Source organism: Empidonax traillii, unplaced genomic scaffold (genome assembly GCF_003031625.1).
Source record: "Empidonax traillii isolate 1590-97213 ecotype Southwest subspecies unplaced genomic scaffold, ASM303162v1 scaffold135:size1941959, whole genome shotgun sequence".
NCBI classification, from domain to species: domain Eukaryota; kingdom Metazoa; phylum Chordata; class Aves; order Passeriformes; family Tyrannidae; genus Empidonax; species Empidonax traillii.
The window spans coordinates 563390-581039 of NW_020955328.1; the positions used below are offsets into that span (position 1 = coordinate 563390).

At 49.9% G+C, this 17650-nt stretch overlaps 1 protein-coding gene across 2 annotated transcripts in view; it reads left to right on the forward strand.

Moving 5' to 3' along the window:
- The window catches only part of MNT (MAX network transcriptional repressor), a 29458-nt gene that overhangs the window by 4442 nt on the left and 7366 nt on the right, over window positions 1-17650 (forward strand). For both annotated transcript variants that reach the window (XM_027883812.1, XM_027883811.1), the window contains exons 2-4: window positions 5182-5743; window positions 7715-7756; window positions 8430-8541. In XM_027883812.1, coding sequence (XP_027739613.1) covers window positions 5182-5743; window positions 7715-7756; window positions 8430-8541 — 716 coding nt within the window. The remainder of the gene's footprint in view (window positions 1-5181; window positions 5744-7714; window positions 7757-8429; window positions 8542-17650) is intronic.

Below are 17650 nucleotides of genomic sequence, written 5' to 3' on the forward strand. Positions count from 1 at the left end.
TGTATTATAAGTATTTCAGAAAAACATAACTTCAGATTTCTGAAAACAGCAGAGTTGGGTACATCAGCTGGAGCTGTACAGTGAGAGTAACAGCTCCCAAGGGAATTGCGACACGGGGCCTCAGGGTGAAAGAGGTTTGGATGCCTTGGGATCCTCGAGCTGAATCACTGGGTGTTGCAGCCAGGTTCAGACCTTGCTGGAACACTTGCTAGAAGTGGAAGGATGCAGCACAAGTGGTTGGTTGTTATCTTCCAGTAAGCTGGGAGGAAAATGCAGGTGACAGGGTGGGTTAGGAGGAATGGTTTGCTTTGTAATGACACAGCTGCCCATATACATCTAGAGAATCCTCAGCTGACACTTCTACAGCATAAACATTGACTGCTTAAAAGAGTAGGTTTTGAGGCTCTTTTGCTTGTGTGCTCATTGCACACCCTGGTGTGATCCCATGCGTGTGCTGGGGTTGGCTGGATGCTTCCTGCTGGACCTGCGTGACTTGGAGAGTTCCTTACAACTGGACGGATTTTCTGTAGATTTGCAGAGAAATGTAGCAGAAAGGAAACTGCAGTGGTTTGGCTCATCTGTGCTGTGTGTGTGCGCTCAGCAGACCCGTTCTCCTACATGGTGACAAATGTTCTGTAAATGATGGTGCCACTAATATCGTTATTTGGATCTCATTAATTTGTGGGGAACAAACCAACAGCTGTGGGGAGGTGAAGGGAACAGCTGATGTGTTGCATTTCTATACTGTGAACACCATGGGGATGCAGGCAGTGACACCCACTGTGGGGGCCATACACCAGCATTTCTGGTTGTTCTGGGGGTCAACATGCTGAAGCACTCTTGTCCCCACCTGTGTTCATGCTTCACAACGCTGCTGCTGCTGCTGTAACCCTCTTGCTGTAAGCACGTGGCTCCCAACCACGTAAACTCACATTTACACGGCACAGACCCACAGCTCAGGGTCCCACAGCTCAGGGTCCTTCCTCTGTTACGTGCGAGCTCCAGAGACATTTGCCTTGAATTACAGGGTGGCTGATTTCTTTGAATTTAGGTTAATCCGAGAATGTTTTGTGAACTAAGAAAAACAAATTTCATTATAATTGCAAGTAACTAATATTTGTTTTCTTAGGGTTTTTCCCATAGATGCTGATCTGTGAGTGCTCAGCTCGTGCTCGCTGCTCTCCCGGTGCTGCGCAGTTCGTTCTCACTGTTCCTTCCCTGGGCAGTGTGAGCACGGGCAGTGACCCTGCAGCAAGCACAGTCATGGGCTTTTCCTTCTCACCAAACTGCCATTTGGGCACTCTTCTTAATTGCCTGGGAGTGATAACAAGGTGTGTGGTGACCAGAAAGGTTTCCTTTGGCTGCCGTGCTGCCTGCCTTGTGCTGATGGGTGAGAAAGAGAGCCTGCTCACACCCAGCGTCTGTGGCTGGGCAGTGGCTTGATGCTGTGCTCAGCGAGGTCCCCCACTGGTGTCTCTCAAGAGGTCTTGTCAGTGAGATGTTGGGATGCATCTTTTTGGCTGCTGCTGGTTTCTGTCCCCAGCACTTTCCTGGTAGGAGCCTGGGGTGACTGCTGCAGGTGACACTGCTCTAGATCCTGTGTTAGTGACACCCAGACCACTCCTCTCTGGGGATATGGCTGTTTGGGGTGTGCAGAATAAGCTCCCAGAAGCAACGAATGGTTCAGAAAAACAGTTTAGACCATTCAGAAAATGACAGCACAGAACTGCCAGTGCCTCGCTGTTCCAGAGTTAGGGATGTCCATGAGCTGGGGAGGGACCACTGAGCACACACAGAGCACAGGAGTAGGATGGTTGGCTATGCAAAGGCACACACCCTTGATAAATTCTGAATACTGATAATGTCCCTAGTGAAAAGTAGGAGCGTTAAAAGGGCACTGACATTCCTTAAGGCCTGCTCCTCCAGCACTGCCCAGGGAGGCTCAGGCTGTGCCCTGGGGCACGGGGGCACATGTGCCTCTGCCCCACACTGCTCTCCGTGTCTGCAGCCCTGGCTGCGACAGGTGGGTGGTGTTTCCAGGGCAGGCAAAAGGGAGGAGATATATTTAAACCCAGCAGATTATTAGGTAACAAAGTTAGGAGTGCCTTGGTACTGTGTATTCCTGGACCATGAGGGCCTTAAAATAACACCAGGCCATCAGTCAGGAGTGTTGACCCTGTTTCTGTGTCCTCCTAGGAGAGGATTTGCTGTTCTGTCCCATGGCTGCTGGTGTTGCTGTCGCTGTCTGGGTGGCATGGCCAGAGAGCTGAGGTCCCTGCTCTCACCATGGGCATGATGGCAGACAGAGTGGTGTGGGCAGGGTGGGATTCCTGATCCCTTAGTGCCTGGCCTGTGGTTCAGACCCCTGGAGCGTTCTCAGAGCTGGTTTGTTCACTTGGTTTGTCTCATCCTCAGTCCCCTTGATAAGAGTGTCAAGAATGAGTGGAAATCACACATAATTTTGGGTGCACCTTTGGGTTCAGCAGTCCTTGTAGCCCAAGGGGATGCCCTGAGCCTTGGCTTCTTTCTGTGTCTGGGCTTGCAGGAGTTCCTGTGCTGGGTGCACTGTGCTGAGTGGACTGAAGCTCATGTGTGTCTGAGCACACGGAGCGCTGGTCACTCATCCCTGACATGTGTCTGCGACCAATTGTGGGTGAACTTCCCTCATATGGGAAAACATAGAGCTCGGGGGGCTTTCTTTCAAAGGGTGTCTTTGGTTTGTGTGCAAGGTGTGAGTACAAACTGAGCAGGAGACAGAACTTTATCACCCACTGGAAGGGTTTCTATCCTAAGAGGTGACTCAGGGACCCTCCAGTCCTCTTGCTGGGGAGGAGTTGGCAGTGTGGATCCTTTCTGTCTGTGGATGAGTCAGACACAAAAGGACAGGGGCTCAGTGGTGTCAGATTTTGGCTAAAAAAAATCCTTGAAATAAACTCTTTAGCTCAAGGGAGCTCAAGATTTGTGACACCAAAGGCCTTGCTGGCAGCTTGTCAGCAGCCCGAGGGCTGCACCTGCTTCCAGAGACATTTACATAAATATTTCTGATCAGTAATGCATGCTTTAACCTTGCTTCCCTGTTCTCCTGCATCCCTGAGGAAGGAACACTGCTCGTTGAAGGAGTTTCATGCCGACTCCTGGCAGCAGTGCCAGCGCAGACCTCGGCTCTCCTGGCGGATCCTCTGCTCTGCTGTGGCGTCACCTCCAGCCACCAGTGCAGTCACCAGTGCAGCCCAGGCAGGTCCCACTCTCTTCACCAGACCCCGCCAGGGCTTCCCATTAATGGGCTCCCCTGCTGCTCCCTCCTCCCCGTCCCGGTGCAGTTTTGAGTCTGGGTGGAAGTTGTGTGGTCTGTGATCGGTACCAGCTTGCTGGGCACGCGCTGGCTCGGCCCCGCCGCTGTCCCCGTGTCCCAGGCCGGGTGCCCGGGCTGCCCTGGTGCCTGCAGCGTGGCCAGACACGCACAGGGAACACCATGAGTCAGCAGGTCCCCAGGGCTGGGTTTCCTCGTGTGCCCTGTGCCAGGGCCATCGCATTGGCTCTGGCTGCGAACCAGCAGCAAAGTGGAGCAAAAGATCTGCAGACAAAGGGCTTGTCTGTATTGGTTATTAATGTTGTTCATTTGAGCCACTCAGAAATTGTAGGTAGCTAAGATTTGTACTTACAGCAGGAGAGTCCTGCTGGGGTTTTTGCCACCCGGCATTGCTTTGCTTCTTCCTTTAAGGAAATGTTGATAGTTACCCTGAAATATTTTGAGAAAACACAGAGGAATGCTGCTTTCAACCTTAGCTGCTGCTTAAACATCCTCTCTCCTGTTTTGGAGTCAGTCAGATCTTTTGCTCACTTACCCCTACTTGTGTTGCAGGAGTTGAATTAAAACTTTGGATTTGAGTCTCGGGCAACCCTAGGAAGAGTGCTGTATGGATGTGAAATCCTTCCTGATCATGGAATTCCATGGGTGCCTTTCAAAGTGCTGGAGGGTCAGAGACTGGGGCTGCAGCCCTGGTGCTGGAGCTCAAACCAGGGGTGTGGTTTCTCCCTGTGTGGTTGCTGGACAGTGTTTACCTGGTCAGATGGGTACCTGACCCTGCTCATGAGCTCCTAAAATGGGTGTTTGGGCTGTTGCTGCAACTGAACTTCAGGAAATCGCGTCAGCTGAATCTGGGGCAGTGTCACAGTGCAGTCACATGTACCAAAGGGCATTCAGAATCAGGAGTAAGAGTTTTGTTCCCTTTATTCTCTCTGTAGCTTTTGCACTACGCCCCTCAAAAGGCAGGTAAGAAATTATCCCAGCAGTGGCAGGGCCCCTGAGATGTGGTGAGGGCTGGGCAGCTCTGTGCCTGGGAGCCCTTTTCCCCTTGTTCTGCTTGTTATGATCAGTGCAGCTTCTTCTTGAAGATCACTGCGGGGTAGAACATAACCTGGTAATTCCAGGCTGCAGGATATACTCTCTTCTATCAAATTTCCTAAGTATACACTCCAGCTTCAGCATTTTGGTTGAGCCCAAGCTTCTCCTGGGAACAGGCTCTGTTGGGATGTTTCTTGGAGCTTCCTCTGAATTGCTTGATACTGGCAACTATATAAGACAGGACACCCAACCGTACGCATCCTTCCACCGATCCCTTCCTTGATGGAGTAAGGGTTTATCTTCCAAATATTTGTATATTACTGTGAAGAGGTTGGTGCAGCACTTTTAGTTGCAACTCCTCAGAGGCTGCCAGGAGCGGGATCTGCTGAGCCTCATGGACAGTGGGTTTGGAGATATTTGATTAAAGCTGTGTGATGTCTAGATGCCAGGGCCACTGGCGCCACAGGACTTGTATAAATAAATTTTCCTTGTGCCATGTTCACGCAATTAAAGCTGGAGCCCTGGATCGCGTTTGATGAGGTTTATTTTGCTAGTCGGGCCACACAGATTTCATTTACTTTGTCTGGTGTTATAAAAACATATAGGAACGTACACACATCAAAGCCAAGTTTAGGAGCTTGAATAAAGGCCACAGCAGTAAAAGAGGTGCCCTGGCGGGTTCGTATCAGTGCAGTGTCCACTGAGCTGGGATTTACTCAGGGTGGTACGAAGCATGGGGTATTTTAACCTAAGGAGCCTGCCCTGTGCTGGTTCAAGGCTGCGGCTGGGGAAGGTCAGGGAGGTGCCACTGCTCACTGTCAGTGTTTCTCTTTCAGAAGAGAATGAGAAGCATGAGAAGCTGCGCTTGGAGAGGGAGCAGGAGCAGAAGAAGGCCAGCAAGACCAGCACGCCGCGGGCCAACAGCGCCCTGTCCCCGGAGGAGCCCCGAAGCGAACTGCTGGTGCCTATCTCCCCCCCGGCCCCAGTGCCCCCGCCACCCCCGCCCCTGGCAGCCCCCATTTCGGTCATTCCCATCCCTGTTGTCACCAGTTCCCCCCAGCAAGCAGCCCAAACCGCCCTGTCCCCACCGCTCGTGCAACGCCACCAGCCCCTCGTAAGCACTCCCAGCGTCCCTAAGGAATCCTCGTCGGTGGCACCGGTGATCCAGAGGCCGCCAGGCCCACACCTGCCGGATGGGAAAGCTGCAACCCCTCCATCAGGCAGCCCCAAGCAGCTCCAGCATTACACAGCACCGGTCCTGGCCATCTCCCAGCACCACGTGGTCCCGCAGCCCATCCAGCCCCTGCAGCACCCGGCAGCGCCCGCGCCGCTCGGCACCCTGAAGCTGGCTCCAGCAGATGACCTGAAACCCATCGAGCTCAAGAAGAGAATTGGAGGGTGAGTGCAGTGTGTGTGTGGAGGTGTCCAACAGGGACCAGGCAAAAACGGTACCAAAGCCTGCATCGCTCTGGAGCAGCTCCTGCTTGTGCAAAGCATTGTCAGATCAGAAATACCGAGACCCATGGATGTTTGATGTCTGTTTGGATTGCTGAGAGCAGGGTTTTTTAGCTTGATGGGATTTAATTTTCCCCCCTGACTCCACACTATAAGATTCTGTACCAGGATTTTTTTTTTTTTTCCAAGCCAGAACAGTGTTAGGAGGCAAGTCCCAGCTTGTCTGATCTCAAGTGGTATCTGGTGTTGTGTTTGACAAAAAATCTCTGCTTGTACTGGTCAGAGAAATCACATGGCACTGCTGCTTGCAGGAGCTTTGTTGAAAACTGGGATGTGATCTGGGAGATGTCATTCCCAGGACAGGGATCATCTTAGCTGCTGTTTCAGTTTCTCAGTGCTGGAAGTGCTAAGGGCCTCCTGCTTGCCCAGAATCCTGCAGCTGGAAGAGGCTGAAGGCTGTTTAATCTGCCCTCACCCTCAGACAGGACTTGTGGCTCTGATGTTGCTCCAGGTTAGTGTTTATCTGACTTGTTCCTATGGACTTTGGCTGGTGGAGACTCTGCCTTCTCCAAAGGTGGTTGTTTCCAGACCACAGTGTCCCAGTACTGTCTGGTATTACTGCCTGTGGAATGGCAGAACAAGCCATTCCCTTCTTTGCAGCAGTTTTACCTGTTTCCCTTGGCCCTTTAGTTTTCCTGCAGGATAAGTGACCTGGGTCTGTTCAGTCCTCCTGGGCTGTGCTGTCTGGGCCTCTGACCGTTCTGGTGGCCTGCGGTGGGAGATGACTGCTGGTAGCGGTGTTGGAGATGGTGTGCAAAGCCCAGGGGGGCTGGAGGAGATGGAATGTGTAGTGGACAGAAAAAGGGTTCATAGTGTCCATTGGGATGTGGAGATCCCAAAATACATAGAAGGAAACAGCGAAAGTAGTGCAGATAAGAGTTCGTGAAGATAAAGGCTTTGGTAAAATGCCAGTGTGATTCCTCTGTGGAAAGCTTCAGAGCCTGTCTGTAAAACACCCAGCTGTGGGAAGGGTCCACCAGCCTACACAACCCTGTCACTGCCTTTGTGTGGGTTCAGGTGGCTGTGGAGCTGGTTTGTGCTGGCACGGGGGTACCAGGGCAGGCTGCACGAGTTTGGGGTGGCTGCGGGTGCACCCACAAACTGCTCCCGTGCCATCACACTGAGCTTTGCTTCTGGGAGGCTGGGAGGGCTGTGGTCCTGGTGTGGAGTGCAGCTCACCACTGTGTCCCCCTAGAACTGCTCCATTAGACTTATGTCTTTTTCAGCCTGTAAATGTTTCATGGGAAAATGCTGTCAAATGTTTGTTTTCAAATACCTGACAATTTATTTATCATGATTACCTCAATGTCCTGTATTTTCAGGCAAAGGCAAATCATTTTGCACAGTGTATTGAAGATACTTTGAAATCTACACATCTACTAATGTACCTTAACAGCACTGTAGCTGAAATTTGAGAACATTTATTTGTTTAGCTTTCCCTAAAAATACTCCTCTGAATGGGAGGGTGGGGATGAACTCAAACCCCAAAACCAGAAGCTCGCTCTGGTTCTTCCTTGAGCGGTGACTGGAGGATTCCTGGTTTGCTTCATTCCATGTATACCCTCAGCTTTGTTGTTGAAGTGTCTGCCCAGTATTGAACACTTGAATTTGAAACTGCACAAACCTTGTGCACATCCAATGCACGTGGAAAGTATGTAGTTTATCTTGACTCAGTATAGGCAGAAATACAGATGTGCCTGATGTTACACCACTGGTATCTGAACACCTCTGTTGGTTTTGAATCTTGACCTGTATCTCCTTGACACACACACACACACCCCGCTGCAAGCACAGGTGCGATGCAGGAGTTTTCAACCTGACACTGAGCTGATCTTTGTTCTGTTTGGGTTACAGGGTTGGGACCAGGGAAGTACATAATAAATTGGAGAAGAACAGGTGCGTAGAAAGCCAGGGGTTTGGTTTTTTTAATTGTAATTCACATTCTTTTTTTGGCCTGTAGTCTGTCAATATTTGTTTGGCTTTGGTGGGGTTTTGTTTGTTTGTTTGTTTGTTTTTAAACAAATAACCTGAACAAAATTCTTAGTGGCTTTTACTGAATCTCGCAGCATTGCTTTGCCTTCTTCCAGCTCAGTTCTGCATTTCTGGCTTCCCCGTGTGTTCTAACTGCACCACTGCATCCCATCACCCTGTACAGCGCCGATCCCGCAAAGCAAACCCCATGTGCATAACAGGGGGACTCTCTTTTAAAGTAATCAGCCAAAATCAGGGGTCAGTGTACAGCGTGAATACAAAATGAAAACCAGTTCCTGACCCAAAACTCTTACAAGCCTGACTAGTTAACCAGAAATAAGGTGACGGTGGAAGCGCAGGGAGATGAGATGTTTCATTTAAGGCCGCACAGCGTTCCTGACAAAGCTGGGATAGAATCCGGGCACGCAGCCCTGGGGTGGGCTGGCTCAGCTGTGAGTGTGCAGGTGGGCTGGGGTCTGCTATGCACAGGTGTAGGTGCTTTGCTGGATTAAGGCCCCGTTAAGCTCTCCCCTCTGTGGAATTGGACACACCCTGATGTGTGTCCCGTGAGCTGACGATGCACCTGTGTTTTCTTTAGACGTGCACATTTGAAAGAGTGCTTTGAGACTTTAAAGCGCAACATCCCCAACGTAGATGACAAGAAGACCTCAAACCTCAGTGTCCTCAGGAGTGCCTTGCGATACATCCAGGTACGTGCAGCGCTCGGGGGGCTGCGGGCTGGGCTGTGCAGCGCAAAGGGCAACAGGAGGGAAAGTCTCCTTCCTCCTCCTTCTCCCACAGGGTGTTGTCATTTATGAACTCCAGGCTTCCAGAGCATTTGGATCTTCTAGGAACACTTGCTTCATGCAGTCTCCTTATTCTAGAAGTTCCAAATTAACCACAAAACATCCTTACCAGCAGTGGTGACGCGGGGAGCAGATAGTTCAGGTGATCTTAGAGGTCCAGGCTGAGTGGACTTCAGCTGCTACTTTTGGACTCAGGTGAATTTTAATTTCTATGATTTGAGGAGGTTTTCTCTTTGCTTAACTAAAACAGATTTCTGTGAAGGTTTGATATGTCTCAAATATTTGACGAGGTGGAGATGGGAGTAGTTCATTTGCTTGGAAGCAGGGAAAGTCTGGAATTTGGGGTTGCAGCATGAAGCTCCAGGTGGGTAGGGTACCAGGAATGAGTCTGGGGGAAAGTACAGGTAAAATTCAGTTGTGTTTGCAGCTGGAGGGAAGTTAGTGTTTGTGTTTGCTTGTTTAATGTTTGTGAACATGGTTAATGGTAGCATAAAAGAAAGTGTAGATGTCCTTTGTGAGTGTGAGTGAAATTAATAGCATGCAATGCAATTAAAATTCATCTGGAAACTGGAAGAGTTGCTGAATTTATAATACAAATGAATAGAGCCAGTAATTCTTGTACTTTCTAGCTAGAATAAAGGATGCTGAGGACTGATCACAGTGGGCTTTTGCACTGAAAAATGTCGTCTTTTCCTCACTTTCTTCCCATTTTCCTTAGTCCCTCTAAAATATCATTTCCCTGCGGTGTTCAGAAGTGCTGGACATTGATTACTCACTTCAGCTTCACTTTGGAGAGTCAGTAATCCCTCAGAGTGAGATCAGCTCAGCCCTTCTCGTTAGTGTTCCTCAGCAATTTCCCTCAGAGAGCCTCTGTTTGGGGCAAATTCTGATGGTACCTGTCCGCTCTCTGTGTTGCTCAGAAAGGTGTTTTTGGGGGTGTGGTTGTACTGCAGCCTAATGGGCATTGGAGAAGATCTGAGCCTTTCTTTGGATTTCGGCAGATGATGTTGGTGGGGATGAGCCCCCATGAGCAGGAGGGGAGCAGAGTGATCCGGTCCCTGCTCTCTGCAGTCAGGCTGTCAGGAGCCGTGGCTGCCGTCGTGACTGGCATCCTGGGAGTGCTGATGCACGTGCAGACTCCTCTGTGAACAGACTCTGCTCTGGCAGTGTTCTTACTCTGTGCTTTTGGAAAGCACCTTAAAATTCTGTTTGGGACTGTCAGTGGTGATGGCTGATCGTGCCTCTCCGTCCTGCCGGGCTCCCTTGTGCTGTGGGTGCAGTTCTGTGCTGCCTACGGGTGTGTGGACCAACAGCTCCATAAACCACCGGGAGTGCAACCCTCAGCATGTCCTGTTAGGGGGTGTAAGGTGCTTTTTAATGGTCCAGAGCATGTTCACAGATGCAGAACCACATTTTGTTTCCTATAAGTTTCTGCTCAGGTCTGTTTCAGTGCCGCCGTTGAATTGTTTCTCCCAACCTGGATCCGTTCTGGGAATCAGGATGGCTGGGATCGGGTCTGTCAACCTGGCTGCTGTGGTGTGATTTCTCCCGTGCTGTTGTGTGTGCCCACCACCTGGGGCTGATGGAGGTCTTGGGGTGGTGTAATTGCAATGTGTTCAATCAGTCAGTGAAGTGAAAATGCAGAGGTTGGAAGGGCTCACGGCTCAGTATTCCTTCCTAGTGTGGGACTGTCACCAGCGGGGGCTGTGTCTGCACAGCTCTGCTTTACCAGCTCTGCTGCTTGTGCAGCACAGATGTTGTAGCTTGCAGGAGGAACCTCTGTGGTGACGAGTCTGGGGTGTGCAGCACTGGGACAGGGCCAACCACCCGGGTGTCCGTCGGTCAGTGTGGCAGCACTGGGCTGGCCACAGGAGGAGTGGTCGGGCAGCCAACCCACGTCCCGGTGCTCGCCTGGCACGGAGGAGGTCACAGTGACCTCAGGCCTGTCCCAGCCACCCTCCCTCCACAGTGGTCAGTGCTCCCGTGCCAGTGTCCTCCTCCACGTGTGCAGGGAGCACATGGCGAGTGCCAGCCCTGGCTGGCGTGGTGGGACTGCCCGTGGGCGGCAGCCGGCACTGACCTGGCAGCGGTGCTGGCCCGCTGCCCGTGGGCAGTGACACGGCCTGACCGTGACGTTGTGGAACTCCTCCTGCATCATCCCCTCCTCCTCTTACCGGGCCCTGGGAGCGTCTCTGGCAGCTGCTTGCCCGAGCAGCAGGGAGGATCCCGAGCAGCAGGGAGGATTCCGAGCAGCAGGGAGGATCCCGAGCACAGTTTTCCTTGGCAGTGCCTTCGCCGAGGGTCTGCGCCTCTGTCACAGGATTCGGTTGTGCTAAAAACTTAAGCACTGTTTATTTGCCTGAAAAAAACCAGATTATTAGAAATCTGATAGGAATTTTCAGAATTAAAAATTCATCCTTTTATTATGTTGGGGTTTTTTTAATGCAGTTTGAATTTAGCTGTGATCTGTTTCAGCAAAACTAATGTATGTCAGTGTGGGGATTGGGCACTGATCGTGCACCAAGCTCCATGTGTTTTACTCACAGGCTTGGTGCTTCCCTTGAGAAGAGAACAGGGAAATTGTGCAAAGGATGTTTAAAGCTAGAACCTCTCACTCCCAGGATAGTGAAGCAGTTTCTCACTAAAGGGAAAAATCCTCCAAAAAACCCAAACCCAAATGAGCCTCACAGGGGAGGAGCACAGTGCACCAGCTGAAGCTCTATGCAGTGGCTGCTCCGTGCCCGTGGGCATTGTGACAATGCACTGATTGCTTCAGCCTCTCTTCCTACAAAATCCTTTTTCCCCTGTTCCAGCTGCAACTTCTTAGAAACAGGCGGTTTGTTTCCTTGGCTGGATTTAAATATTTGTATCTGCATCAAATCAGATAAGTCAGAAAGTTAAATTCTGAACTTCCCATGGAGCTGTCATTTTAATTTATCCTTGGACCTGGGCTTGTGCTCTGCAACAATAAATTACATCTGCAATTAAACACACTGTTGCACAAAGGAAATGGGGCTGAACGCAGCTGGAAGTTAATAATCCCTTAGTTGGTGATTCAGCTTAAAGCGGTGTGGGCTGTTCTGTGGCTCTGGGCTGAGGGGGGTTTCCCGGCGGGTCCCACAGCGGGATGGGCTCCATTTGTTACAGGGGCCACCTCAGCCCTTGTTCTTCTCTCTCCTCCCCACAAAACTTGAGTGAAAATGCTGGAGACCTCTGGGGAGTCTGTAAGATGCATGGAGTGCTTTGGCTAAAAGCATAGTGGGAATAAAAGGCTGTTTGCTTTGAGAGAGCAGAGCCCTGTGTGTGTGGCTGTCCTGGAGCAGCGTCCCCTGGCAGAGACCAGGCCTGATTTCCTCAGAGAGCCTCAGGAGGGGTCTGCTCCACCTGTGCCATGGAAGGAGGGTGGAGGAACCCAGGCCAGCCCAGCTCAGCCGACATGAGACACAGCTCACAGCTCGTGCAGCTGGGCCTTCTGATGTGATTCTCCTTGAAGAATTCCTTGCCCCCTAGGAAATGTTGTAATCATCATCGTTGAAAGCTGGTTGAAGCCCTTAAGCAAGACTGCTCCTCTGTTCTCAAAATGTGCCTGTCACTGTGATAGCTGAGCACTCTCCAGTTTGGGGGGTTATTTTATATTGCACCTTTAGTGTAACATGACATCCAGGTGATTTGCTCACCAGGAGACACCAGGAGACACCAGGTGACACCGACATGAGGCAGCCCAACCCACAGTCTCGGGTCATGCTGCAGGTCCTGCTGTTGGCCAGTTTCCACGATATAACTCAAACCTGACTAAATAACAGTGTGCTTCCAAAATCTGAGACACAGCTGAGCTTCCCAGGGCGTGAAAAAGCAAAGAGCAAAATCCTTGGAAGGTGGTGAAGAAGGGCACCATGTGTTCCAAACCCTGCATGTGCTGCTCAGGTATGGCAGAGGGATTGGGAGGCTGTTGTGGTGACATGTGTTGGGTCGCGGTCCCACAGAGCTGTGCTGGCTCTTCTGTGAAATAGACTTTGCTTACAAATTCACAGAAGTCATCTGCCAGCCCTGTTTGTGGTGTTAGACACAGAAGGTAGCTGTGATGAACTGAGAATTTATAGTATGGCCAGTTTGTCAGTATTGCCTCGGGAAGGGGTAGGAAGGGTGGAATTTCTTTCTTCCCAAGGAGCTGGGGTTTGCCATCCTGCTGATGGGACGAGTACTGGAGCAAGGCCATGGAGTGGCACTGACTGAGTATACCTGCCTCTGGGACCAGTCTTCCCAGGAATCATCCACATAAATTTTTGATGCAAACCAGTCTTTTGATTTTTCTGGTTGGTTGCACTTAAAAGACGTGTATAAATGAACGGCAAAGCCATTTAAAAGTCAGAAGGCTGCTTGTGCAAACAGTCTTGCTGCCACTTGAACTGCAGCCCAGATGGCCAGGGAAATATATTACCATGTGAAGTAGTCTACATCTTCATGATGGAAACCTTCCCTTTCCAAAGGCAGACAAGGCTGGGCTGCAGTACCCTCCCAGCTCCTCTCAGGTGATGGTAGCAGCCCCTGACAGTTTCTGTGGCCTGATTCCTTCCTCAGGAGCTAAAAAAAAAAAGTTCAGGCTAAAAAATAGTCCTGGTGTTCCGGACTCAAGGAAACGGCCATCTCTTTAGATTCCCAAGTAAATTGCTGCATTGTTCATTTTGGGGGAAGTGTGCCTGATCTCCTCCTCTGATTACGGATGTGGCTTCCTCAGCGGAGCTGTTTCCACCTGCCTGGGCCATGGCCTCAGCTGACCTGTGGCTCTGTCACCAGTACCAGAATGGTGGCATTTTCCTTGTCATGTTTCCTTGGGTTGAAGTTAAAGCAGGGACAGGAGTTTATGAGTCTCAGATCATTGAGAAAGTGGGTTCAGCAAACTCAATCAGTCAACGACAGAGCTGATGCCTGACCTCCTGCCAGGGGTATAGACCCTTTGGGAACTGATTTACCCCTGCTCACTGGTGCTGGCAGTGAGTTTATGAGGTTTAACTTGTTGATCCTCACCTTGTCTCTTTTGGCTCCTCAAACTGCCTGAAGCAACACGTTGTGCACCTAAAAATGGTGTAGTTGCCCATCCGTGCCAACAATAACTAACTTAATTGACTCCCTTTAGGGCAGAATGAATACAAAGTACTGTCCAAGGATACCTAAGTAGTGCATGTAAAAATCCTTTTTGAGATGATCTCGTGGACTTGTGAACAGACCAGATACATTGGTTAAATTTTCCTGTTAATAACCACAGCGTCTCTTTGCCTTTTGGTTTGTTTTACTTCTCGGTCACTTCATTGGTGCCTGAGCACAGTAATTCATCTCTGTCTGCATGTAGATGACCAGAACAAGAGCAGTGGCAGTGCTTGAGCTGGGGTTTGAGTGTTGGTGGGTGCTGGAGGGCACTGCAGCCGTACTGGATCCTGGTGCAGGAAGGTGCAGACACAAGCCCACGTATCTGACACTGGCATTTGGTTGTGGTTAAAGACCAGGTCTCATTTACATTCAGGCACTGTTGTGGCTGGATTATTGATGAAAATGCATAAACCAAACTCTTCAGCTGAATCCAGTTAAGTTCCCCACCTTGAAGAGGATGGCTGTAACTGTTACTCTTTTTTCTGTGCCAACTGTAAGGTGAATACACTCATCTTCTGTAAAACTTGTCTAGTAAGAGTTGGGTCCATCAGTACCTGCCTTGCCTCGCTCATGTGAGCAGCATTCACGTGCCAAGCTGTGCTGCTTCATGTTGTTTACCTGACCCGATCCATTGATTATATCTTGTCTAATTAGCCTGAATCTCATTGCCAATAATGAAGACCTCTAGCATCCATAGGCTGTAGTCATGCAACACGTCATCTGTAGATTTCAGAAAGTGATGAGTAATAAGACCTTTAAAAGAGTAGCGTTTAGTAACGTAAAGCAAGTTGGAGCCTGCTTAAAAATGTGAGACTGAACCCCCTGCTATTCCTACAGCTGCAGCAGGACCTCAGGGAGGCTCATCCCAGGAGCCATCAAGGCGTTTTTATTTGCAGGATTGGTCACAAAACGTGTCCTGCAGTAGTTCTTAAAAATACCCAGTGTTTGGACCTTGCTGAGCGTGAGGAAAATGTTTCTTAGCCTTTGCCAAGTGATGGTTATTTTGTTAATGTCTCACTCGTGACTCGTACACAAGAGTTTGGAAGGGGTTAATGGAATTGTAGACCCATAGGTGTCTGTAATTGTCAGGGAACCCACACCTGTCACACTGCTGCCATTTAAGTGGTAGTTTGAAGAAGCACTTGTGGTTGTGAAAACCAAAACAACCTGTAAGTTGGGCACAGCACAGGGTTTAGAAATGCTGGTGTGTGGTAGCTGGTGTGGGTTGTGTTTGGGGGCTGTTGCTTGTTCTGGTTGTCACCTGCAGTCAGAGCTGGCGCAGGAGGGAGAGAGGGCATAGGTCCTGAGCGTTGATAATTACAGCTTGATTTCACAGGCTCTTTTCTACGTGTGACATTGCAGAAGTCGCCTGCCTTTAAACTCACTGACATCACAGCTGTGTGGTTTGCGTTGTGGGTTTGCTTTTCCCAGAGAGCCTGACTGAGAAGAGGTCTGGGCTCTGTGGCACAGCTGACAGGGCAGTTTGGGTTCCTCTTCTCGTCACTAGCAAAGATGTGTGTTGATACTCTCTGAAGTTACCATGGAATAGTGCCCGCTGGAAGTCCAAACAGAGAGTTTTAAGAAAGCAATAACTGTGGTTCACAGAGTGCCACAGATTTCAGTTGTGCTGTCTGAACTCTGCAGCTGGGGATGTTGTGGCAGCCAGCATTGTCAGTTACGAAATAATCAGTGAGCGGGATTCTGACGCTGTCACGCAGCAGCAGGAAGTTGGTGTCAGCTGAATCTCCCGTGTTACTCTGACGTGACAGGAATCCTGATACCATGTGCTTTGGAGAGTGTGGAAATATGAGTCAAATTTTTGCAAGGCTCCCTGTCCCAGCTGTAAGTTATAAAAAAATTAATAGTGACTCTGATGCTGCCTGTGCCTTGGCCTTGCCCTGCCAGTTCTCTGTTCCATCCAGAGACTTCCCTCTGTGTGGCTGGAGTTGCTTTATTGTCCCTTTCTCTTCACTGTCGGTCCCGTGCAGGCCATGGGGAGCTGGGTGACCTTGGGAAACAGCAAAGCTGCTTCTGCACAGAGTGGTAGTTAACACTGTAAACAAACCAGAAAAAAAATGGATTGACTGGTTTTCAGATATTTATTTTGTGTCTATCTGTCTTGTTTATGTCATTATGAGTTGAAATATCAATTTGGGGTTTAAAAGATCCTTTCACTGTGGGCTTCGTACTGTTTCCTGGAATCCTTCTTGGGGATGCACTGCTCATCCAGGGACAGCCTGAGTGGTACCCAGAGGAGAAGTCACAGTCCCCAGTCTAATAATGAGGGTGTCAGGTAGGGACTCTTGGTCCTGTCATGCTGAGACTCATCTTGATCTGAATAATGAGGCTGCTCAGGCCATCTGGAGACAGCATTTAGGGGAAATTATGTCTGAGAATTCTGGCTCTGATTGAAAGAGCCAGGTAGCTGGCAGGTGAGCTGTTGTCCTGTCCTGCCACCTCAGGGGCAGGTACCTGATCGTGCATTGTGTTTGTCTTTAGGGGAGCAGGAACTAGCTCCCTGAGGGTGATTGGGCGGTTTCCTGCAGCATTAGAAAGAACAGCTTATATTTTGCCCCTCTTCCCAAAAGGCTGAGACCTTTGAGAGGACAGTGTCTCTGGAAGCTGATGGGTTTCATTCTGCACACACCTGCAGAGTTGGGTGAGTTTGCATAGAGCTGTGCATCCAGAGCAGTTCATAATGATCAGAGCTTTGGGTCCCCAGCAGCTGCCACCTTCTTGTCCCTTCACGTTTGGGAATTTCATGGGACTTCACCTTTCCAAGGTAACCCCTCAGCCCAGCGGAGGAGCTTCAGCCTTGGGAGCAGCTGGGAGAGCCGTGGTGGCAGTCTGGGCACAGTGGGCACTGCAGCTGCTGTGCCCAAACCAGCACACAGGCTGGGTCTGCGCTCCTGGGCACGGCTGTGCCTGGTGGCCTCGCTCAGGGCTGGCTTATGTTTAACAGCTGGGTTTGCATCCTCCCACTGCTGCGGCCCTGGCCGTGACAATGAGGGAGGTGGGTGGAGAGAAATCCTCTGCTGACCCAGATCTGCTCCATGGGCCGTGGGTGGAGCCACTGGGATGTGAGCAAGTGGCACTGACCTCCTCACACAGGTGGGGGCACTGGGAGGATGGCAGCCCTCTGGAGCTGATGTCCATGTGTCATCATGGAGGGTTAGGAAGAGCTTCCAAATGCCCCACATCCAGTAGTTGTGTCGTTAATAATGAGCCCTCCTTGAGATGCAGCACGCTTCATTTCTGTTTGTGGAAAATGATGACAGAGGTGTATTTCCCATAAATTATTTTAATTTTCAAATTTTTTTTATTTGCATGCTGCAGAATTAAATTTAGAATTATTAATTCCAAATTCTTAATTTCCCAAATTATAATTGTCTGTTTGGAATCATTTTCTGAATAACAAACACCAGAGTATTTCAGGGTCTTTGGAACATCCAGAATCTGCTGGAATCATTATAATTGTCTTGCTTGTTTCCTGAACGACAGAGACTGGTTAAAAAAAATAAAAATAAGACAAGTAAAACACACGATCAAGCTTAACACCAAGTCATTGCAAATCATACTTCAGTTCTTTTAATTTGAATTTCCTTTATTCTTGGTAGTCATATTAAAGAATAAACCAGATCTGCTGAACTGCTGGCAACCAGTGTGGGTCCAGTGACTGGCCTGGGCACGGCTCTGCTTCTCCCTGCTTTGTTGTATCATGTGTTCCAGTTGGTTGCTGCCCTTTTGTTGTTGTTGTTGTGGTGGTTTTTTTCTGAATTTATTCTTTATCTTCCTGGTTTGGATTCTTCCTCCCCTCTACCCCAGTGACTGTTTGTACTTTGTCCAGAGCACGGTGCTTCAGGGCTCT